The following is a 23,540-nucleotide window of genomic DNA, read 5'->3' as shown; positions in this document are numbered from 1 at the left end:
CCTCCTCTTCTCTAATGTTGGCGCCCCCCTTGTTGGCCCGACTCCTCATTGGCGGTGAACCTATGGGCAACCATGTCAACCCGTCTCCGGCTCGGTCCCGGTGCCGCCTCGAAAACACCAAAGATTTTGGCGCGAACCAAAGGTCATCAGATGTATTTTTCTTCTCCATGACAAACAGAATGCACAGGAAAATATCAATAGTTCATTTTACCTCTTAATACGACTTTGTCGTGGATGGCCGGCGTTTCTGTTGTTCTCATGCGCGTGAGTTGTTGTCGGCCTTGTGCATCCTAGTTATTTATGGTGCCACAATATCCACTTAGTGCTACATTTTTTGAGTTAACAAAAACACCATTTATTTATTTATAAGATAAGAAACATCTTAATAACTGGAAAAGAAATTGTAAAGGTAGTAGGAGAAAAGTATTCGTGGTACTGTATCTTTCAATCAACCCACCAATCAATGGATTTTAGGTATACGGAGGAGAGGAGAGATCCATTTGGATTCAGATTTCAGAGCGGCAGCTTCCTCCCTTCCCCTTCCTACTCTCTCCTACTCCTTCCCCTTCCTACTCCACTGACGCGGCCTTCTTCTTGTCTTCCTCTCCCCTTCCCCCTCCCGCCGCCGCCGCCTTCCTCCGCCGGGGCTGGTTCAGCTACTAACCGCGGCCGGGGGGAGGAGAAAGGCCGCCTCTTGTCCGGCCACCTTTCGGCTGGTTCAGCCCACGCGGGAGCCGGATTGAGAGATGGAGTCGGCCGCCGGCGGCGGGCTGGGCAGCATGCGAGCCGTGCTTGCCATCCTCCAGTGGTGGGGCTTCAACGTCACCGTCATCATCATCAACAAGTGGATCTTCCAGGTAACAGCCCCCTTCTCCCCCTCTCGCATCTCATCTCGCCGCCGCCGCCGCCAGGCCGCCCGCCGTCTCCATTGCTCGGATCTGCGGGTCGGGACACGGCCACGCCCCGCTTTCCGACCTGATTTGGTGCTAATGCGAGTCGGCCACACCCACAAGGAGCAGGAGGAGCAATTCGTAGCAACGCGTGGCTCTCCTTGCCCCCAATGGGGGAAAAAAGGTGCTCCCTTTCTGCGGTTTCCATAGATTCATACTACTCCAAGAAGCGCACATCCTCTTCGTTGGACTGGGAGCTGCCTCCTTCAGCAGCCCAGCTCATTCACTGGACCTAGTGGTTCAGTCTAATTTTGAGATGTTGTCCCCTTCAGCACTTCAGCTCACCACATCCTGTATGTAATCCTTAGTAGCAATGTTTTGCACCTGTAACCGGGACTCGATTTGCTCTTGGTTTACAGCGTCGTGTTCTCGACGCGAAAATGGAATGAACTATTAAGAACAATGGCCTCCTTTGTGGAGAGCAATGTGTTTGTTTGCTGATATGGCATTAACCCTTATGTTTTCTTCTGCAGAAGCTGGATTTCAAGTTCCCCCTGACGGTGTCCTGCGTCCACTTCATATGCTCCTCGATAGGGGCTTACGTCGCGATCCACGTGCTCAAGGCGAAGCCGCTGATTCAGGTCGAGCCCGAGGACCGCTGGAAGAGGATCTTCCCCATGTCATTCGTGTTCTGCATGAACATCGTGCTCGGGAACGTCAGCCTGCGCTACATCCCGGTCTCCTTCATGCAGACCATTAAATCGTTCACCCCTGCAACCACAGGTGCCGTACCGTCATTCTGTGCTCTTACTGCCTGTGTTATTCCTGTTCACAAAGAAGCAGTAGAGTTGTGGTGTTGCTGCCTATTAACAACTTATTTGATGATTCCGTGTGATGCAGTTATTCTGCAGTGGTTGGTTTGGAGCAAGCACTTCGAGTGGCGCATATGGGCTTCGCTGGTCCCGATAGTCGGGGGAATACTTCTGACCTCAATGACAGAGCTTAGTTTCAACGTTTTTGGTTTCTGTGCTGCCATGATTGGCTGCCTCGCCACGTCTACCAAGACCATCTTGGCAGAGTCCCTGCTCCACGGATACAAATTTGACAGGTACATGCTCATCTTGTTGTGTAATGTCTGATGCTTTAGCAACTGCTGTTGTCTCCTAAAATGATAAGTAAGTAGTTTTTCAAGTTAGAGGATCACAAGATTTAGTTCTTAATGTAGTGTTACTGCCAAGTTCAGTCATGTAAGTTCTTGCCTCAGTCAGATGATTTATTAAGTATTCTCTGTTCCTACAGCATTAACACAGTGTACTACATGGCACCCTTTGCCACCATGATACTGGCTCTGCCAGCAATGTTGCTTGAGGGAGGTGGCGTAATCGACTGGTTCTACACACACGACTCTGTTTTTTCTTCGTTGATTATCATCCTAGGCTCAGGGGTGCTTGCGTTTTGCCTCAACTTCTCCATCTTCTATGTGATCCATTCAACCACCGCAGTGACCTTCAATGTTGCTGGCAACCTTAAAGTAAGACAATTGTGGACTATCTATGTTTTCTTCCCTCAAGTTTCTCTTCTGGTTCTAAAACCTGCACATTGTGCTGTAGGTTGCTGTTGCAGTATTGGTCTCATGGCTGATCTTCCGGAACCCGATCTCCCCAATGAATGCAATCGGATGCGCAATCACGCTCGTCGGCTGTACTTTCTATGGGTATGTGAGGCATCTCATCTCCCAACAGCAGGCTGCTGCCCTCCTGGGGAGCCAAGGAACGAACTCGCCAAGAAGTCGGGTGGAGATGCTCCCCCTTGTAGGCGACAAGGAAGATAAGGTCTAGCAAGGGAATACTCCCATATTCAAGAGCCGTTCATTTCAGCGGTTGACGGTACATTACAGTTTGGGACACAGATGCTGAGTTGAGGGAGGCCAGTAAATTGGTAGGGGGGCAACACTTTCTTGTGAAGTTGCATATGTTGTACTCAGGCAAACTGTGAGGGTTTGTTCAGTCACTAGTTATCATAGGGTTGCTAGTTATCAACTTAATCAAACCCCCCCAGGACAATTCATGCGATTAGGATGGTGCTTCTGTTTTCTTGTTTTGCTGCCATATGTTTAGACCTTGAACTGCTGGTATGAATATTGATGCCATTATGATACGAGTCGTGTTTTCATCGAAATTCCATGGCGCAATTTAGGACATAGGAACATAAAGGTTAAGCCACTTCCAAAATTTAGTTATGCAGGAATGTAAAGAATTAAACAAATGATCTACAAATTATGTGATTTCACTTTACTGATTGTGAATTTTACAGCAATAAAACTTAGTGGTACATGTATTTTGGACCTCACTTTCCCCAAAAGTTTGCCTAAAAGATGCAAACTCTGGATAACTGTACAAGTGAATACATACACCCATCCCATGTACACTGCTTGCAAAATAGCTAAAAGTAAGCTTGGAGATGAACTCCATAACGGCGAGAGCAGTTCTTCACTGGATAGAGCACGACTCGGCTCGGAGTTGAGGCTTCTGGCTGTCGATCTTTGACAAGTTACAGTTGCCGCGAGTGCAATATTTACAGGTCCCTGAACTCTTCTTCGCGGTGGTCCAATCATCTGGGACCGTTAGGAAATACTTGGCCATGAACTTCCTGAACCTTTTCTTGTACTCCCTGGGTGAAATCACTGTCGGCGACTCATTCTTCGGCACTACGAGAGAAGTTTTCGCCCATGTCTCCAGTTGCTTGTCCCATGTGTATTGCCTCAGGTAATCGATGATGCCAAGTACAAATTCATGGTTTTGTTCATCGACTCCCACTAGTAGAGAGTAATCCATAACATTAACTGACTGCAAGCACAATATTTTTTGTTAAACCATATGCTGATAGAAACATGACTAATTTACCCGTGGTTCATGCGACGTAAATGCATACCGTGAGAAAAGATGTATCGTTCCAGATCGCCCGCTGCAAGAGATGTTTTGTTCTTCCACCAATATAGATTGGAGAAACACGCATGTCCTCCACAAAGTTTTGATCCAAGTAGACAGTGTGAGGGTCACTCGAGTCAGCTATGTATCGAGAGAAAACCGCACCTTTAAGATCGTATATCCGTGACACATTGTGTCCAAAGAGGAGATTTTCCATCACCATCAGATCAATCTTCACTTCCTTGCCATGCCTTATCTGCTTAACCTGAAATAGGGACGCTCACACTGTAAAAACACATGCACAACAGAAGACTTTTTTTTTTTTGGAAATTATGCTCCATATATTGATGTAAAATACCTGATAGATGCCTAGAATTTTGGCAAGGCAGGTTTGGCTCCCGGTGTCGAGAGAGTGGTAAACATGCTTGAAGTAATCCGGGGCAAACTCTATGAAAGACTCGAACTCTGTCTTCTGTATTTGCTTGACGATGAACCTGCCATCCATTGTTTTCGCAAAGAAAGCCTTGCTCTTTCCGCCTTGCGCGTTCCATTTCTTGCATCGGCTTAAGGAAGCGACGTATGCAAGCTCAGATGGACAGCATTTCTGTCTAAGAGTGTAGAACTGATTAGCGTGCACACATATAACTGAATATTTTCCTTTGAGATTTGCTTTCCCGTTGACAGATATCTCCGGATGGAGGGAGGATGACAGGAGCGAGCTGTCGTAGTTGTACAGTTCGTCGGACAAAAAGCCTGCTTCAGAATCTGAAGATTCAGATGACCAGGATGATGAAGAGGCGGAAGAGGAAGATTCGGATAACATGCTAGTAGTGTCCGATGCATGACTCTCGACAATAGAATCCAGCAGGTGGCGGCGGTCCTCGGATATGGTGAGAGCACGGGAGATTATGCTGGATATCTCATCCTCTGACACAGACAAGACATTGCCACCCGGACCAACGACGAACCGTGGAGAGGGCGCCTCTTCAGCAGATTGTTTGTGCAAGGGTGGCAGATGAGATGGCGAGTAGCGGTTAACAAGCTCAAATTTTTCCAAACATCCGGCCTGAAGCTCCTGCCTGTAAGCCAATCTTAACTCACTAAGTGGATTCCAGACCCATTTCTCCCTGTCCTCCCATTCAGAAACTCTGAATTGTTGAATACCAAGTGGCTCTTGCTTAAAGGATATCGAACGTTGTACCGTTGGACCATTTCCCTGCCCCTGAGCATCCAATATACCTGATGTTCTGGACGGTGCGCTAGCTTGCTTTTCATAGTGCCTATCCTGATGGGTTTCATCAGTCACTGCTGATGAATGTCTGTTCACCCCCAGTTCACCAAACTGCACTGGCTCAATAGATCCATTTTCCTCGGCGATATCATCGGCCTCGGCTCCAGTTGCCGTTCGGTCATGAGTAAGTTCAATAGTCACCTTCTTCATGCTGTTACTCATTCTTTCTTTTCCAGCAGATTTACAAAGTAGAAGTCCATGCAACCGACGGTCCCAGACATACTGTCCAAGCAGAAGGTCCTGATAGAGCCAATTTACATCAAGAATCTCATGCACCGAGGACCTAGACACCCCATGCCGATCAACAGCCTTCATGAGAAAATCCTGCATGATGATATCAAATTATCAATGGACAATCAGAAAAATAGCAATTACCAGAAATCATGAGTAACTTCATTAAATTAAAGTAACAGAAAAAGGGGCATGCAGTTTACCACAAACTCGGCTTTCTCATTAACCAACATCTCTTCGAGTTGAGAAAACTCTTCAACGGGAAGGATGGTGCCGCAGTTGATCACCACCTCAGGAAACTGATTCTTCATGTGCTCTATTATGTTTTCAACTTCAGTGAAAATGGTAACTCCTCTGGCAAGAACCTAAACGAACACGACAAAGGCATTAGAGCGAATTCAGAAGGTTGGTATATAAGGTGACCATGAAATAAAAATAAAAGAACCAAATAAAAACTGTACATACATTTCTCCCCTGTTGCTCGAACAACTCATGTGTACTGGGATTATGGAACTCAAGGGTTTGCTGTGGTTTGCAGGCGTTGTATATTTCGACTGATGAATACTGAAACATTGCAACTTTGGAGCCCAGCCTGAAAGTTCAGACCCCAAACCAGAAGTAAGAAAATTTATCAATATTATTTTTTGCAAGAGAAAAAATTATAGACAAACATAAAATAACTTCTTGAATCATTTCAAATAAAATGCTAAAGGGTGTGCGTGCGTTACCCAAAAAAGCGCAAGCAGTCCCTGTTCACCGAGTGTCCACACACTGATAGCCTTCTATCAGCAGAGTGGCTTGAAAAGCTGAGTTCAAGGAACTTCCCGAATGAGAGATTCCGTGCCTCAGCCGACATCATCACTCTTCGAGATGATTTGGATATTCCGCTTTCCTGCTCACATCTTAGGCATCTAGTCCACATCCAAATTTTTCCTTTGGATTCACCAGACAAGCGATGCTCAGGCAGCAAACGCTTCACAAGAACTGTCAGGTTACCATCGCGGTGGGTGTAAGAGTACATGTGAGCCTCCGGAGGCTCTCCGCATGAGAAACAGCTTAGGTTCTGCCACAAGTAAATATTCAGGAATCATGAGCAGTTGTAAGTACCAAATTTGTGCAGCTGGCATAATGTTAAACAATAAATCATCTTCTTTTTTAGTAAACAGTAAGAAAGGATCCCTACTGATTCTTTTCATTAAAAGAGTCATGTACAAAAAGAAAACAGTAGTAGAAGGAGATTACCAGTGAAAATAAATTATCCCTGAAAATATTATCTAGATTGCTCAACATAAGAGGGGTAGTGTAACAAGAGCGTTACCTGATTCTGCAAAATGTCTTGCAAATATCGTCCTAAGGAGACGTCAAAATTTCCATAATAATTGATACGGGACAGATGACTCTGCTCACAAATGACCTGTTTTGCGATGCATTGGCTAGACATCAAAATCAGTATGCTTTGAGAATCCAACACGTCGTCAGCCTCGTCAATGTGTAAGGTTTTCTCTTCACTGTAAGGGGTGCTGTGTTGCTCCTCATTTTCAAATGCAACTGACAATTGCTCATGTTTTCCAATTGTTGGATGACCAGCCAGCATCATTTGCTGATCTGTTTGTTTCTGGAAATCTTTTAAACTATCCGTGTACTCACCGGAATAATCAACTGGTCCATCAGTCATTACCATGGCATGAAGACCTTCACTTGGTACTTCTTGATTGAGCTCAGGTGTACCTTCTTTCTGGTGATCAGCTGTCTCTTGAGAAGTGACAGGTAGATAAATATTCTGATGGCGGAATTTATCGATGAATCCTCTCAGTGATCCCGAGACTGATGTTACTAGCATTTTTTCAGAAGGAAGTGCATGATTTGAATGGATGGTTTTACTTGCACCCTCCGTGAGCCCACTCGAGCAGCCATCCGTCGGTGAGTGTAAGGCATCTGAATTTGCAGAATGAGCAGTACTTGCCTCTGCATCAGAAATGTGCTCCACGGATCTGTTATACCTGACACCATTCTCTGCATGACTGACAGGAAATGATGGCCCTTCCTTCATACCAACAGAGTTTGGAGCATTCAAGAATACCCTCTGATCTTCAAAGAAGGATGCCTCAAGAACCAGGTGGTACGCTGCAAACACGGTGTAGAGCATGACTTGCTTGACTTTCTTCAGTTCTTCGCTATTTGCTCCTCGCAATAATATCTACAGAAAGCAAAATTTATAATGGATTCATGAAATAGATTCAACATGAATGAATCTTATGTATGATAATATTGACACTGAACAAATCTTCTATATGATAGACAAAGCACGCCTACCGTGCAGCCCAACGGCCTGGGAAAGCCTTCCAAGAACATCAATGTTTTCAATGTCCTCTTCCCTCCATCACCGGCACTGTTATGCTCCTCCACCATCTTTTCTATGTGGAAATAGTCGCACTGCTTCAGCTTCGTCGTGGTCATGATGTCTAAGACAGAGACTATAGGAGATCCAGAACAGCGAGCAATTCTCTGCAACCGGTCGAGCTTCATATCGAGCACCAGAGTGACACCTTGGTTCAGTAGAAGCTCCTGTATGTCCCGTGAAACTGTTTTCTCCACCAGGATGACATCTGGAGCACATTTCTCCATCACTTGGCTGATGGCCTTTTCCAAATGGTCCTTTTCCTGGTAAAGAACATACAAAAAAAAAAACCCTCAAGTTGTGTTTCAGAAAAGAGCATAAATCATCTCTGACATACAAAAAAAGACAGTAGAAATGCGGATTCAGTATTTGAAGAAAAATCATATATATGCACTTCCAACCTGTCCCATGGAATCAAATGATGATAGACCGACATCGGAGTCCCCGAGGGTGCCTCCGAGCAGCAGCAGCTTGGGGTTGTGGCACTTGGTGGGCATGTGCTTGTGAGCTGCATACTTCCTGAACACCAACCCGTTGATCACCTCACTGCAAACAAGACACAAACAGCTCCATCAGAGCACCCTATTGCCGCAGTGACGATCCGGTGTCGATCAGCATACATGGCTTGTAATTAGGAGAATGGTATATATTAGTTACCACTGTCGGCGGGTGCCGGAGGCGACGCGCTTGACCTTGATATAAGACCCAGGGTCCATTTCATTTCCGGCTTTGCCGTCAGGCTTGATGAGCAGAGCAGCCTCCCAGGACAGGGCGGTTACGATGTCGAGCCAGCTTTCGCCGCCGTCATCTTCGTGGGGCAAGGATATGCCTGCAGACGTTAGGAATCGGGTTGTGAGCATCTTTAGCTGCTTGTCCATGGCCTTGAGCATCCCGGTGTGCCGGTCCTCCCTGGGACTAGGACTTGGGCTGGGTTCAGAGTCACTGGAGCTTGGCTGCCCCCAACTGATACCATCATGCCATTCATCATCGTCGTCGTCATCATCATCATTTGTGTGCACGCCCAAATGGTTGGTATCATCATCGTTGGTGGCCGGCTCTGGCGGTACCCAGACGGCATCACCCTCCTCAGGGTTATTGAATTCAGTGGCACCGTCAGAGTGGTCAGGTTGCTTGACCGTGGTTTGGTACGCCGGCAGCAGGAAATGGACACGGTTCGGTTTACCGTCGACGCTGCCATCCCTGCAGCAGCAGCAGCAGCAGATACAGGTACATGTATATTTTTGCCTCAGAACCAAAATAGAGTACCTACTAGGCTGCTAGGGATGCAGGGTTAGGAGGGAAAAGGAGATGACAGACACACATACCTATTGATACTGCTGGTGCTGGTGGTGATGATGAGCGTATTGTTATTCATGGCCAAATTACTGAAATTAAGCTCAGATGCCCCCCTTGCTAAAATTAAGCAGGCTGAAGAATGATGTAGTACTATCTCTGAATTTCCTGCCTGCCTGCGTGATTGCCCCCCCTCCAAGCTTGTGTAAACTGGAAGTGGAAGATATATTAGAAGAAGGTCATCGATATGAATGAATTAATCGACTCTGTCCGCAGCACCAAAAAAATATGAGGAATGTTCATCATGTTCATTCAGAGTACAAGTTTCAGAGTGTATGTATGTACATGTATGGAACAGAGTTAGGAAGTAAAAGGGGAACCCATCCGTCCTAGAGCGACAAAAAAAATCAATCAATTCAATTGGTTATTGAACCCATCCGTCCATGTCCATGTCCATGTACTCTGACTATTATCCTACTACTAGTAGTAATTACTAGAGTAGATTGTAAAGAAGAAAGAAAGAATGCAAGTGTTGTGCTGCAGGGAGGAACTTACCCAGCCTCGCAGCTAGCTAGTTGGCCTCGGAGCACCCAAAATCACAAGCGGGAACGAAATGGGAGGGAAGCCGCGGCCGTCGTTGCCGCTGATGGCTGTGGCCGGAGTTGGACTTGGAAGCAGCAGCCGTTGGAGCAACAGAAGAGAGCAGAGCAGAAACAGGAGGAGGAGAAGAAGAAGTCTGTTGTTGCTATATGATATTACAGGTAGAGCCAGCCAGGATTGTCGCCGGCGACTGCGAGAGAGATGAAGATGGAGCAGCAGCAGTTGGTGGTGGTGCACGGAGCTGGAACCGGCAGCAGCAATGGAGCAACGGAGCAGGGCAGGGAAGAAATAGGAGTAGGACAAGGGAGAAGGGAGAAGAAGACGACGAAGAAAGAGAGAGCCGAGCCGAGGCTGGCCGGTAGCTAGCTACTCGTGTCGTCGGTGTCTCCCTCCTCCTCTCTTCTCTCTTGACAATCACCCAACCACCCAAACCAAGCAAAGCCAAGGATTGAGGAGATAGGAGATGAGGATTTGACCACCCGGCGCCGGAAATCGAACGATTGATTGATCGATCGATTTTGTACTACTACCAAAAAAATATTTCTTTCTTTCTTTCTTTCTTGTGTGCCTCGCTTTCTTAAAATGATTCTTGTGCCTCCCACAAAAAAAAAAGAAAGAAAGAAAGAAATGATTCTTGTGTCTAGAATCTAGATAGATAAGCCAAGAGGGACTACTACTTTTTCCGAAATGATTCCAGCACGTTACTGCATTTGTGCCTAGCGTAGCCTAGGTACGCCGCGTGGGCAGGCCCAAGAGACAGAGTAGACGTTGCATGACATGCACGCTGACACATGGACGAATGGATCATCCATTGCCTTCTCTTGTCCACACTAAACGCACCTACGTGTCCAGCTTACCCAGCCATTATTCCATGATGAATCAAATCAAACTTGTTGCGCTGCTGCCCGCCTGAATTATTTGATTGGGCCCGCATATCCTGTGAGGATGCCGCACGCGATTATTCACGGCGTTTTCTTTCCAATTCACTCATTAACCAATTAGTATATGTTTTCTTCTTCCCGTTCATTAATCGGTTATTAATTTATTAGAATCTTTTCTTGTCCATACGATGGCGAGATTTAGTGCCGGATCATTAGACAGAATCAAGCATTTAACTACGTCAATCAACTGCGGTTCCAGTGCGTTGGTCCTGAGCGGCATGTGTGTATGATGGCTTCTCGCCTGTCATCGACAAGGTCATGCCGGCTTCGATAAAAAAAGTGACGACGGTGGCTCATTCTAGCAGCGACAATGCTCGTTCAGAAGTCCAGGAATCTCAATATAAATTTTATTACTATGTTTCATATGTTTTATGATTCCTTCTAATAATCCGGATTCCTTTAAAAACCATTATACTTTATGATTTCTTCCATCAATATGTTTTATGATTCCTTCTAATAATCCTACTTTCCGGAAAATAATGGCCAATGTTTTCTTTTGTAAAACAATATTTATAACTACATGAAAATCTACGCTTGTTCCACTCCTGAATAGAAAATGATTGCCACTTTCAAATTTACTTTCGCCCAATGAATTACATTTTGAGGTGGCACTTCATCTTAGTGAGTAGGGATTATCTTTCTAGTGAAGCAAGGTGCACAGGTGACTGATATCTTCTAAGGTGGCGTTTGGTTCAAAGGATAACCACCCAGGGGATAGGGATAGCCAGTTTTAGAAGGGATACCACTCGTTTGGTTTGTGAGCGAAGATGGCTGAGAATAACCAGATACCTGGGAATATTCCATCAAAAGCTGAGGGGAGCCGCGAAATTATGGCGGATGGTGGCAACCACCCACGCGCGATGCCCTCCTGAGCCAGGGAAACATTTTCCTTTTTTTTCTCACCCCTCCCAAAAAATGATATATATGTTTTGTATAATTAGTTTATTTACAAAAAAGAACTCAAATTATAAGATATCCATCTTCCATCCTTCTTACCAAACATAAAATTGGCTACCCTTAACCACCTCTCAATTTGCAACCAAACACGAGAATAAGGATATCCCCAACCACGTGGTTAGGTATATCCTTAGCCAGCTAACCTTGCCCACGAACCAAACACCCCCTAAGTTAAGTCATCTAACTTTGTAGAGGCTGGTATGTGAGCACACCAAGTCACCTCAGCAAAATCTCTTTCTGCAACTGGATGCACACACACTGCGAGTGCGTTTGTTGATATCACACACAAAGTTATGGAAAATAGGAATTTACTCTTGAAATTTTCAAGAAAAAAACATATTAACCAGTCATGATCATATAAAAATCGCAAGAAATAGGTTACCACATGAAAAACTACACTACAATTTTAACTCGCGTTGCAAAAAAAAAGTTATTGTTATTAATATTGATTTGCAAAACAATATATAAATGCATGATTTCCTTTCATAGGTTTTTTAATGAATTATTTTGGCCAAGTTCTACAAATGAGCGTACTTGTGTCCAGAATAGCATTATCCTATGCGTACTTGTCAGGCCAGATGTGTGGCTAGCTATATTCTAGCTCATGTGTGCAAGCAAGGTGACATGATTAGATACACCAATAATTCCTACCAGAATTAATAATGAGAAAACTACGGATGATTGATCCATATTACTACTATTCAACATGGTGTTGACCATTTGAGCATCCGACGGGACGGATCTCCACGCCACAAACAAATAATTCCCCTGTCCACATATGCCCATCGTCTCCATTCGTTAATAAATGGTGTTAGACTCAATTTTTTTTAATAAATGGTGTCAACCGTTGGAGAGCATGAGAAAATTTTAAACCCGCAAATTAAGCTATACCATGGTCTTAAGTGCACCCACCATAAACATTTCGCAAACCGCTCCATGAGATAAAATGAAATTTTCACGTCTCAAAAAATAGCCAGATAAAGATATAAGATAGAAAATTAGTAAGTCGAGGAATCAAGCCGACCATGCAATCTGCTGTAAAAAAAAAACAAAACAACCGACCATGCAATCTATCCTATGAATATCTTGATGAAAGATGCGATCCTCTCAAGATATTATGCATGTACGTCCCTTCAACAAAAAAATATCATGCATGTACGATCGATGAACATCCAGCTAGAATTTGGTGGTTAGACATGGACAAGATCCATGCATAGAGACACACAGTCCAAAATTCGATACGGGACAAGATTGTACGTACACTTGCAAGGTGGTAAATTTGATGTGGCCGGTCGATCCATTGGGATTAACTGTCAGTGGACCGGTATATCACATCATGTGTGGATAGAATTCATCTTTCAAGTCAGGTAAAAAAAACATGTAGGCTGGATGTACCAATCACAAAAGAAACAAAAGGCAAAATGTTGATCGATTTGGCCTGGCAGACGGCGCATCCATGTAAGGTCACCTCGATCTGAACCAGCGACATACTCTGCTGGTAGGTGGCCACAGGTCCATAGACAACTAGTAATTGACAGATGGAAATTAGTAGAGAGGGTATGTTGTTGACTGAAGAGAAAATGAGCTACTTGACAACTATAAATTCGAAAAATAAAATGATTGGCTGGGCAGTTAGTGCTAGGAAAAGAGTGAAAGGAGTTTGCGGCGTGGCGTTAGGATAGTCTGTTCAAGAGCATCTACAATCGGACCCCAGATGCGTCCAAATGCGTGGGCGTGTTGCCCGGTTACTGCGTGGACAGAAAATCACCCAACTGCATGCCTCATATCCGGCACAAACGTCTGGACTGACCGACACTCCTCATATCTGGCTCATATCTAGGATGGATATGTGACACCCAAACATGGCTACCACGTCGGAGTGACAACTAGGGCCCACGCCAATTCGTCCATATCCACTCCCTCCTTGTCCAACTAGTCCCCTCCTCTTCTCCGTTGGCCCTCGTCCGTACATGCGCCACTGGAGTTCCGCCGCCATCATTATTCCGCCGTCACCCAGGGCTTCGCCAAGGTCGCCTCCACCGGACTTGAAGCCACCATCATACTTGAAGCAATGACATCGAAGAAATTGCCGATTTGACATGCTTTCTTTGTCACGCTTGGTTCGTGCAATGACATCATGTGCTTCAACGATCTCCTTTCTTCAGGAGACTTAAGGACCGATAAGCTCCACCGTGTAACCTATGTTGCATTGATACTTGGATACATAACGGATACACGATTACGGGGATACGTCGGATATGTCAATTTTCTAAAAACTAGGATATAAGGATACATTTCTATATACATATTATACGTCAATTTTCTAAAAACTAGGAAAAACAAAGTCCAATCTGAGAGATAGAGACAGAGGAGCCTGGCTGGTAGCTACTCGTGTCGGTCTCTCTCTCTCTCCTCTGAAAATCACCAAACTAAGAGCAACTCTAGCAGACCCCGCAAAATCCCGACCCGTTAAACATGTTTGCAATTTGACGAAGATCTCGTTTGCGGGTCGAGAATGAGTGCGGCCGATCAGAAACAGTAGATGAAACTGCATAATTTGAAAAAACAGTTTCGCAGAAGAAATTGCACCATAGTAGTTCATCACATACTATATATATTACATGATCAAACACTACAAACACTAGTTCATACTACATACTACATCAGTACTAGTACTAGAGGGGGTGGGGATCTTACGGCGGCGAGCTCACGGCCATGGACGACGCCGTGGAGGAGCTCAATCCTCCTCGCCGGAGCTGCCGAGGTCGATGTACTTCTCCCTCTACTCCTCGCGGATGCGCCGCCACTCGTCGTCCTTCTCCTTGGCGGCGAGGTTGGCTGCGACCGCCTGCTGGAACACGAGGTCTTTGAGCTCCTCGTGGTGGCGCCGGCGCTCCGCCTCCTCGCGCAAGCTCCGCTCAGCAATGGCGTCGACGAATATACAGACTCTGTTCTGGCCAGAAAATTGGGCCAATCCCACATACTCGCCGGAATTTTACGGGTTTGGAGCTTTTGCGGGGTCTGCTAGAGTTGCTCTGATCAAGCAAACCAAACCCGGAGCCGGAAACTCAAACCCTTGATTTTTGTACTGCTACAATCTTTTTTTCCTTGTGTGTCTCTCTTTCTTGAAATGGTATTTTTTTTTGTGTGTGTAGGTAGATATAAGCCACACAATAAGCCAGTTTATACATTACGTTTTTTGAATGATTCCAGCACCTTATTGCATTTGTGTGTACTGTAGGTACGCCGCGTGGGCAGGCCCAAGAGAAAGAGTAGACGTACGTTGCATGGCATGCACGCTGACACATGGATGAATGGATCATCCATCGTCTTCTTGTTGACGCTCAAAATTGGCACGGTCATAAAATTAGCATAGGTTATATCAAGACCAATTCAAACTTATGATTGGAAGTCACCTTGGAATCTCTCTCTTCGAGAAGATCAAGATGGATATGAAGATGGTCTAAAACGGAGCTCGGGCTCAAAAGTTATGACAAGTTCAGAGATGCTCATGTTGACACCAGAGTAAAGAAATGCATAAAACTTAGTTAAGATGGCCTCTTATGAAAACTGTTCCAACATGAAAGTTGTGCGTCTCGTTGAAACGATTGATTTTGATATAAAAATCGTCTTAATCCGAGTTTATATGCAACCTGTGAAGGCAAAACAAGGTCAGAAACAGAACCTGCAGAGTCATTTCGGACCGACCGAGTTGATTTGATCGGTGAGACCGAATTGGTCCGAAAATTTACCAGAGAGTTGGCAATGTTCACTCGGTAGGACCGAAACAAACCAATCGATGAGACCGAGTTGATCCGAGAAATTACAGAAGGATACAGAGAGTTGGCAACGTTCACTCGGTGGGATCGAAACGAACCAATCGGTGAGACCGAGATGGTCCGGGAGATTACCAAAGATTCCTGTCCGAGTTAGGTTAGGGTTTTTGATGTTTTGGACGGAAATTTTAGTCCTTTTCTTGTACGGGAAGTCCAGCCGCCTCATAAATTGATGAGAGGTGACGGCCGATTGAACAACACACAGTCGAACACATCAATCTATCATCTTTTACATTTACCTTTATCTCCTTCCCTTGTTCTTCTTCTTCGTCGTTCTTCGTTCGTTCTTCTTGTTGCAGGGCGACGAACCTCGAGGCCCTAGGGGCGATCAGGTCGACCTAGGGCAGCCCATAGCCGCCGCGCGCCCTGACGGGGTCCCTCCCGGGCACGTGGGGGTTTCGGGTCCTCAAAAGCACCCGCCGAATTGCTTGCGTACCGCGCTTCCGGTCAGGTCTCCTTCGACGTGAGCTGCGGTGCATCACCCTCGGCGTTGGAGGTACACGGTGACGTGTTCGTGTGCGAACACACTTTTTGGCGACTTCGCTGGGGACGAAGCTTTGAACGGTCTCCGGCCGTTCTTGCTACGAAGAGATCGTCATCTAGGGTTTGCAATCTACAAAGGTAATATGAATACCCAATTCACATATGTAGATGCAAATAATGTGTATGTTGTTGCTAGATCATCTAATGAGCATAATGTATCGGCTAGCCCTAGCTTTATCAATCATGCATCTAATTATGTGCAAGGGCCTATGCAACAAAATCTCCATGATTCTACTTCATATAATTTTAGCAACATGCAACATATGTATGCCAACTCCCATGCATCGGCAACCCCACAAATTTATATGCCGATGAATAACATGATGAGTTCGGTTAATCAAGTTGAGACACCCTATGTAAGAACTTCCAATGGTATGAACAAAGTGTTTCAAGTTTTTAATTATCGGCAAATAACTTGCAGTATGTTAATCCAAACATGCCGGTGGATAAGGGAATTGGCCATGTTACTACTAGTTATTTGGCCAATTACCCTCAACCATCATATGCTACACCTCATGTTAGTAATTTTTCAGCACCGCATGCAACTGCAGATGTTCATAATTCGGCCCCGCATCTTCATGGTCATAGCCGAATAAGTGAAAATTTTACAGGAACACATGTGCCGTCATCAAATACTGTAGCATATAATGCATACTCTACGCAATTTGAGAATTTCGGCAACACTCGCGAATCATTGCAGAAAGAATCTGAAAGTATTGCGGAGCAATCTCTTCCAGAAGCGGTTGTGGCTGCATTAAAAAAGAGCTTGGCACAAAACAAGAGGATTAGTGCTCTTTGCCTTGAACAATATGAAAAGGGGTTGTTTCCTGATTATGCTGCAATAAAGGCTAGAGTTTTGCAAGAAGATGAAACTTCATCAATCGATAGAATTGGCGAGAGAGCATATCGTTATACAGAAGTGCATACACCTCCACCTAGTACCGCAGCATATTATACACCCCCTACACAGTTGCAAAATTTTGGCAACACTAACAGTTCATTGCCGAAAGATCCTAAAAGCATTGGGTGGCAAACTACACTAAAGCGGGCTGAAATTGAGAGGAGAGTTAAAGATTTGAGCGATAGGGTGCAAGTACTTCGCCAAGAGAGATTTGATAGGGAATTAGCTTAAAGAAAAGAAGCCTTGCCAATTGACATAACCGGTGAAAAGAATGATGATTCGGAAACTAAAAGTGCTTCGGTTGAAAAAGCCGAATCAAGTTATATATATTCCGAATCCATCAATTCCAAGGAGGCAAACATTATTGAGAAAGGGCATGGAAAGTATATCAAGACAGCCATGCTTGATTTTTCTGAAGTTAATGGAACCTACTTCCTGCCCTATGAGTTTCGTGCCATATAAATTGATGAGCTTCAAGAACAAGAACAAGTAGCCAAAGAAAGTTTGGTGGACGAAGATCGTGAAACTAATGATGCACCAAATCAAGAAAAAGATGATGACAAGGCATTGGGGAGCTATCCGAAGGCGGAGCAAGATATTTTTCAAGTCACACCACCATCATGCTCTCCCAACATATTTGAAGAGGTATGTCTAGCAATTAATTTACCTGTTTTCAGATTTGGTCATGACTTAGTTGTTGATGCATATATTAGAAAAATCTTCATAAGAAATATTGAGAGACAAATGAAGAAGGGTAATTTATTTGTTAGCAATCAGATTGTCACAAAGCATATCGGTCAACATATTGCACCATTCAGAAAGACCGATAGTGAAAAATTATTGCAGCCAAGGCTTCCCCATTGCTTTATCTAAAGCTCATATCTAATTGGGTAGCTTTGCTTATTTCTTACTTGGCTTACACTTGATCTCAACTGAGATGTCTATGTTCTAAATATCTTTGTTTCAGAAATTTAAAGCCAATGTTAAATTCTATTGAGAAAACCGATGCTAATATAATAACTTGTCCAAAGACATAGGAGATAGAGTGGAAAACACAATCCATAGCCGAATGGGGATATTCCAAATCTGAACCATTCGTTTGGTTATCTCCAAAGCCGTTCACACAGCAAGATCGGCTAAAAAACAAGAAGTATACCTTCAATTCCAGCATGTGTGATCAAATATTTGATTTGTTGCTGAAAAATAATTACATAAGAATTCTTGATCACCATGTCAAGCCATCAATTCAAGTCATCTCTTGGTGTTTCAACAAACTTCAATCGTCCTTTTTCAATGGCCGATTTAACTATTTGACGAAACATGTTGCAATCCTCAAAATTATGCTTGAATGAATCATGCAACTTACAATGCATCCGTCAGGTCTATTCCGATTGGTCCCGATGGAAATTTTTTTTTGCATCGGCTGCTTCAAGCCGAACCATTTAAAGAGAAGGTAAAAACTTCAGGTGATGGGATCAAGCTTTCAAGTAAATAAGTTGTTGAAGAGCATAATGAACATAATCTTGAGGGCGAGAATTCCATCGAAGCTACAGTGGAGACGCCAAGGACTGGGGGGCAGCAAGCAAATTCAATGATCGATGAAAGCAAACCAAAAGAAAACAAAGGCCGAAATAAGCGCAAGTGTAAGAGATCAAAAATCACCTTCGCTGAACTATTGGATAAATATCAAAAGAAGAGTGAAGAGAAGAATGCTTATCAGCCAAATCATGCAAAGAAACCAAGGTCACCCCCAAAGCGCAAATATGAGGGTCGACATTGGCAAAGTGAGAATCCCAATGCAGCATATTCATATCCTTACTTTGGGCCGCCGATGCCAATGTCGTGGATACATCCCTATGCTCATGTAAATCCATATCCATCATGGGACAGGTATGATACAAGGACACACTACCCATCTTATTTTGGACCGTCTCACCAACATTATGCAGCTCCAAGAAAATCAACATTTGATGAACAATCACATGTCAAAGATCGTTTCAATCACAAGGAATCGGTCCGGAGCTCAAGGAACGAGAAAGAGGTGGTCAAGCAAGTTTACCGTGTTAAAAAAGATGGCCGTAAGAGTGCTACTTCAGATTTGATCTCAAATGAAAAAAAGTCAATTAAAGTGTTGACATTGGCTACTAAAGGCGATGAGGCAAGTCAATCAGGTGCCAAATCTGAAGAGAAGAAGTTGAGAGTGCACAAGGTAAAACAAGAGTTGCCATTGCTTCAAACAAAATCATAGCCGGGGTGCCCACTCGGCTTATCATATTGGCAAAAGAAGAAATTGCAAAAACTTAGTGCACAAGAACTTGAGGAAAGGAATATGGCATGGATTCCAAAAGGAAGTGCCCAAAATGAGAATTATGTGCAAGCTTCCATTACAAGATGTATAATAAAAGTGAAGAGAGAGAAGGATGGAAGCAACAACCAATTAAGCCGAAGGAGTGCATCACAACATCAAAATCTTCGGTTAGCACATCATCCATTTTCTTCAACCATGCCATTGATGCCTTTGCCATGGAACTCATCCCTAGGTATGATCAATTACCCTCCATGGATTTATTTTCATCCATGGATGCAACATAAGCTTCTATATCATGAGAGGGTATTACCAAATCACTATACATTTGATTAGCTACAAGTTTGTTGCTGATCCAAACAGCCGAAATTCTTGATTTGTCATTTCATTTGTTTATTTCGGCTATACATGCTTTGGTCGATGAATTCTACATGAAACACCTTATGGAGGTGGCCGATATTTATTTATCGCCCTAAGAATATGACGAAGCATAGCCGGTGTAACATTCTAAACATCGTTCTTAGTTTGATTGGAGAGCAAGACAAGGTACATGTTCATGGAAATCTATACATATACTTATATTATTCTTGCATGGTGTAGGATCGAAAGTATGTCTAGAGGGGGGTGATTAGACTACTTGACCAAATAAAAACTTAACCTTTTCCCAATTTTAGTTCTTGGCAGATTTTAGCTATTTTAGGACAAGTCAAGCAATCATCACACAATTCAAGCAAGCATGCAAAGAGTATATTGGCAGCGGAAAGTAAAGCATGCAACTTGCAAGAATGTAAAGGGAAGGGTTTGGAGAAATCAAACGCAATTGGAGACACAGATGTTTTTCCCGTGGTTCGGATAGGTGGTGCTATCCTACATCCACGTTGATGGAGACTTCAACCCACAAAGGTTAACGGTTGCGAGAGTCCACACAGGGCTCCACCCACGAAGGGTAACGGTTGCGCGAGCCCACACAGGGCTCCACCCACAAAGGGTCCACGAAGAAGCAACCACCCACAAAGGGTCCACGAAGAAGCAACCTTGTCTATCCCACCATGGCCATCGCCCACACAGGACTTGCCTCACTAGCGGTAGATCTTCACGAAGTAGGCGATCTCCTTGCCCTTACAAACTCCTTGGTTCAACTCCACAATCTTGTCGGAGGCTCCCAAGTGACACCTAGCCAATCTAGGAGACACCACTCTCCAAGAAGTAACAAATGGTGTGTAGGTAATGAACTCCTTGCTCTTGTGCTTCAAATGATAGTCTCCCCAACACTCAACTCTCTCTCATAGGATTTGGATTTTGTGGAAAGAAGATTTGAGTGGAAAGCAACTTGGAGAGGCTAGAGATCAAGATTCATATGGTAGGAATGGAATATCTTGGTCTCAACACATGAGTAGGTGGTTCTCTCTCAGAACATATGAGTTGGAATGGTGTATGTGTTCTGATGGCTCTCTCCTCGAATGAAGAGGAGGTGGAGGGGTATATATAGCCTCCACACAAAATCCAACCGTTACACATAGTTTTCCAATCTCGGTGGGACCGAATCAATAAACTCGGTCGGACCGAAAATGTAAACCTAGTGACCATTAGAGATTTTCGGTGGGACTGACATGCAACTCGGTAGGACCGATATGGTTAGGGTTTGGGCATAACGTAATCTTGGTGAGACCGATTACACAAACTCGGTGAGACCGAATTTGGTAATCAGCTAACCAGAGAGTTGGTCAGGCAAACTCGGTGGGACCGATTTGCTCTTTCGGTGAGACCGAAAAGTTACAAAGGGGAAACATTGAATTTACATTGCAATCTCGGTGGGACCGATTCGCTCTTTCGGTGAGACCGAAAAGTTACGAAAGGGAAACAGAGAGTTTGCAATCCCATCTCGGTGAGACCGAGATCCCTATCGGTAGAACCGAATTGCTAGGGTTTGGCAGTGGCTAATGACAAGTGAAACTCGGTGGCGCCGGATAGGAAGAATCGGTAGGACCGAGTTTGGCTTAGGGTTTAGGTCATATGTGGATATGGGAAAGTAGTTGAGGGTTTTTGGAGCATATCACTAAGCACATGAAGCAAGAGGCTCATTAAGCAACACCTCATCCCTCCTTGATAGTATTGGCTTTTCCTAAGGACTCAATGTGATCTTGGATCACTAAAATATAAAATGAAGAGTCTTGAGCTTTTGAGCTTGAGCCAATCCTTTTTCCTTAGCATTTTGAGGGTTCCACTTTCACATCCATGCCATGCCAATCATTGAGCTTTCCTGAAATAATTATCTTGGAATAGCATTAGCTCAATGAGCTATATGTTGTTATGAATTACCAAAACCACCTAGGGATAGTTGCACTTTCAATCTCCCCCTTTTTGGTAATTGATGACAACATATAGATCAAAGCTTCGACAAATGATAATAAGCATGAAATATATCGTCGCTTTGAGAAGTATGTGATAAGTAAGAGCTCCCCCTAAATTTGTGCATATTAAAAATTTGCTTTGGACTGCAAATGCACAAGGAGTTAGAGTCATGGGTTACTCTTCCATGTCACATACATCTTGGTGGAGCGCTTAAAATGATAAGAATGAATTACATGCACTCATCACCAAGAATAGTGAATGATCACATAAGATAGATAAGATAATAGCATTAAGCAAGCATTAAGTGTAGCTTATGATCAAACACATGATCATCAATGTCTCACAAACATAGTATCTCAAGCACTCAAAAGCAAACAAGTTTGAAAAACCACCAAATAAAGTAAGAGAGAAAAGCAACACTCTCTCTCTCGAAGCCTATGATCTATACATCTTCTCCCCCTTTGGCAACAAGTTACCAAAAAGTTCCCAGAAAATGCATAGCACTAGATCGACGCTCAGGCTTGATCTTCAGGTGGTGGTGGAGTCCGGATCACTCCAAGGACGAAGGCTTCGGTAGATGCTGAAGTAGACGCTGGAGTTGGAGCTGAAGTAGATGATGGAGCTGGTGGAACTGAGGCTGTGGCTGGTGCTGAGGTGGTGGCTCTTGTGTCAGCAACTGGTATGGCAGACGACCTCAGACCTCTTGGCACTCTGGCAAAGGCATGAGTGGTAGTCCTGCCTCTCCTCTCCTGCACATCATCTTGGAGCTGCTCCACTACAGACTGAATCTCCGTTACCTTGACATCCAAGTCATAGAACTTTTGTTCCATGATTCTCTCTAGGCTTGCCTGGTTTTGAGTTAGGGTGGCTAGTCCTTTCTCAATCCGCAGGGTGGATGCAATTAGGTAACCAAGCTGCTCTTGTTTGGTCTTCAAGAAATACTCAGATGCCTCCTCTTGAGTTGGCATCTTGGCAGCTTTCTCCTTCCTTGCCTTATCCTTCTTTGCGTATGCTTGGGCAGATGATGGCTCGTTCTCAGTCATGACAACTTGATTGTCCTCAAAATCTGGACGGATGGGCAGGTGTTCCTTGTCCAATAAATATATGCCCGTGCCCATCTTGGAGTTAATGAGCTCTTGGATCTGAGGGGCATATCCGCAACTCCTCTTCTGATCTGCTGCAGTCCTTTTGATAGTTTCCACTATGAGGCTCATCACCTTGAACTTCTGAGGCACATCAAACACATGTAGAAAGTTGATCGCATGGCCTCTGATCATCTTGTGATCTCCAGACTTGGGCAAGAGAGTGTGCCTCAATATCCAATTGATTGTTGGCAGTCCTGATAGAAGATAGTGCACTGAGCCAAATTTGAACGTGTCAAGTGCTTCATTTGGAATTTCCTTGTACATATTGGACATAGAGTTATGGTCCATCTTCTTCTTGGCATATATGTCCATGTCATCATCATGCTCCTCTGGGGCATTAATGATCTGTGCCCACTCAGCAACTGTGGATTGGTACCTCGTACCCTCAGACATCCATGTGATCCTCCCATCTGGATAAAAGTGTGCCGTGGAGTAGAATTGCATAATGAGCTCCTCGTTCCACTTTGTGAGCTTTTACCCAACAAAGTCAGCTACTCCACAAGCTATGAAGCTGTCTTGCACTCCAGGATAGTGTTCCTCATTGTCCTTGATGTATTGCCAATCGACGCATCTCATGTCACAAACAATGGGCTTCTTGTCTAGCAGCACTGTCTCATAGAAGTCTTGCTGCTCCTTGGTGTGAAATCTGTAGTCCACAGCAGTCCTTCTCCTTGAAGCATATGGGTATGCTTCTCTCCACTTCCTCAGCCCTGAATCTCTCCTGAGCTTCTTGTCCTCAGCCACAGGATGAGCATCATTGTGGTCTGGGATCTTGGGCTTTAGCTTTCTCAGAACTTGCTCTTCATCCTCTTCTTCAGCAACAGTCTCAGGCACTGGGGCCTTGTTCTTCTCAACTGCAGGAATGCTCCTTGTGTTCCTCTTTGGTTTTGGCTTGGAGGCAGCTTTGGGCTTAGATGCAGTAGCCCCTGA

The 23,540-nt window shown here is 44.4% G+C and overlaps 2 protein-coding genes across 2 annotated transcripts; one reads left to right on the top strand and one right to left on the bottom strand.

Moving 5' to 3' along the window:
• Positions 1 to 496: 496 nt before the first annotated feature.
• Positions 497 to 3,047, top strand: LOC125540479 (GDP-mannose transporter GONST5). Its single transcript, XM_048704093.2, has 5 exons — positions 497 to 857; positions 1,424 to 1,673; positions 1,791 to 1,998; positions 2,190 to 2,421; positions 2,501 to 3,047. The coding sequence occupies exons 1-5, from the start codon at positions 747 to 749 to the stop codon at positions 2,726 to 2,728; spliced, it is 1,029 nt and encodes a 342-aa protein (XP_048560050.1). The 5' UTR covers positions 497 to 746; the 3' UTR covers positions 2,729 to 3,047.
• A 113-nt stretch (positions 3,048 to 3,160) lies between these two features.
• LOC125540478 (putative 1-phosphatidylinositol-3-phosphate 5-kinase FAB1D) lies at positions 3,161 to 10,129 on the bottom strand. The gene is made up of 12 exons (XM_048704092.2): positions 9,586 to 10,129; positions 9,063 to 9,240; positions 8,395 to 8,937; positions 8,139 to 8,283; positions 7,653 to 8,000; positions 6,658 to 7,536; positions 6,068 to 6,402; positions 5,805 to 5,931; positions 5,543 to 5,704; positions 4,176 to 5,432; positions 3,822 to 4,082; positions 3,161 to 3,736 (listed from the first exon to the last, which is right to left on the bottom strand). The coding sequence occupies exons 2-12, from the start codon at positions 9,110 to 9,112 to the stop codon at positions 3,380 to 3,382; spliced, it is 4,464 nt and encodes a 1,487-aa protein (XP_048560049.2). The 5' UTR covers positions 9,113 to 9,240; positions 9,586 to 10,129; the 3' UTR covers positions 3,161 to 3,379.
• Positions 10,130 to 23,540: the final 13,411 nt, after the last annotated feature.

Source organism: Triticum urartu, chromosome 2A (assembly GCF_056163025.1).
Source record: "Triticum urartu cultivar PI428250 chromosome 2A, HENAU_Tu73, whole genome shotgun sequence".
Lineage (NCBI taxonomy): Eukaryota > Viridiplantae > Streptophyta > Magnoliopsida > Poales > Poaceae > Triticum > Triticum urartu.
This window is presented reverse-complemented; position numbering and strand designations above follow the sequence as displayed.

Coding starts and splice junctions, on each gene's coding strand:
- LOC125540479 (XM_048704093.2), top strand. CDS start 747: ATGGAGTCGGCCGCCGGCGGCGGGCTGGGCAGCATGCGAGCCGTGCTT. Junction 1,674..1,790: donor GTTCACCCCTGCAACCACAG/GTGCCGTACCGT, acceptor CGTGTGATGCAG/TTATTCTGCAGTGGTTGGTT. Junction 2,422..2,500: donor ATGTTGCTGGCAACCTTAAA/GTAAGACAATTG, acceptor ATTGTGCTGTAG/GTTGCTGTTGCAGTATTGGT.
- LOC125540478 (XM_048704092.2), bottom strand. CDS start 9,112: ATGAATAACAATACGCTCATCATCACCACCAGCACCAGCAGTATCAAT. Junction 8,938..9,062: donor AGCACCAGCAGTATCAATAG/GTATGTGTGTCT, acceptor CTGCTGCTGCAG/GGATGGCAGCGTCGACGGTA. Junction 5,932..6,067: donor GACTGCTTGCGCTTTTTTGG/GTAACGCACGCA, acceptor CTGAACTTTCAG/GCTGGGCTCCAAAGTTGCAA.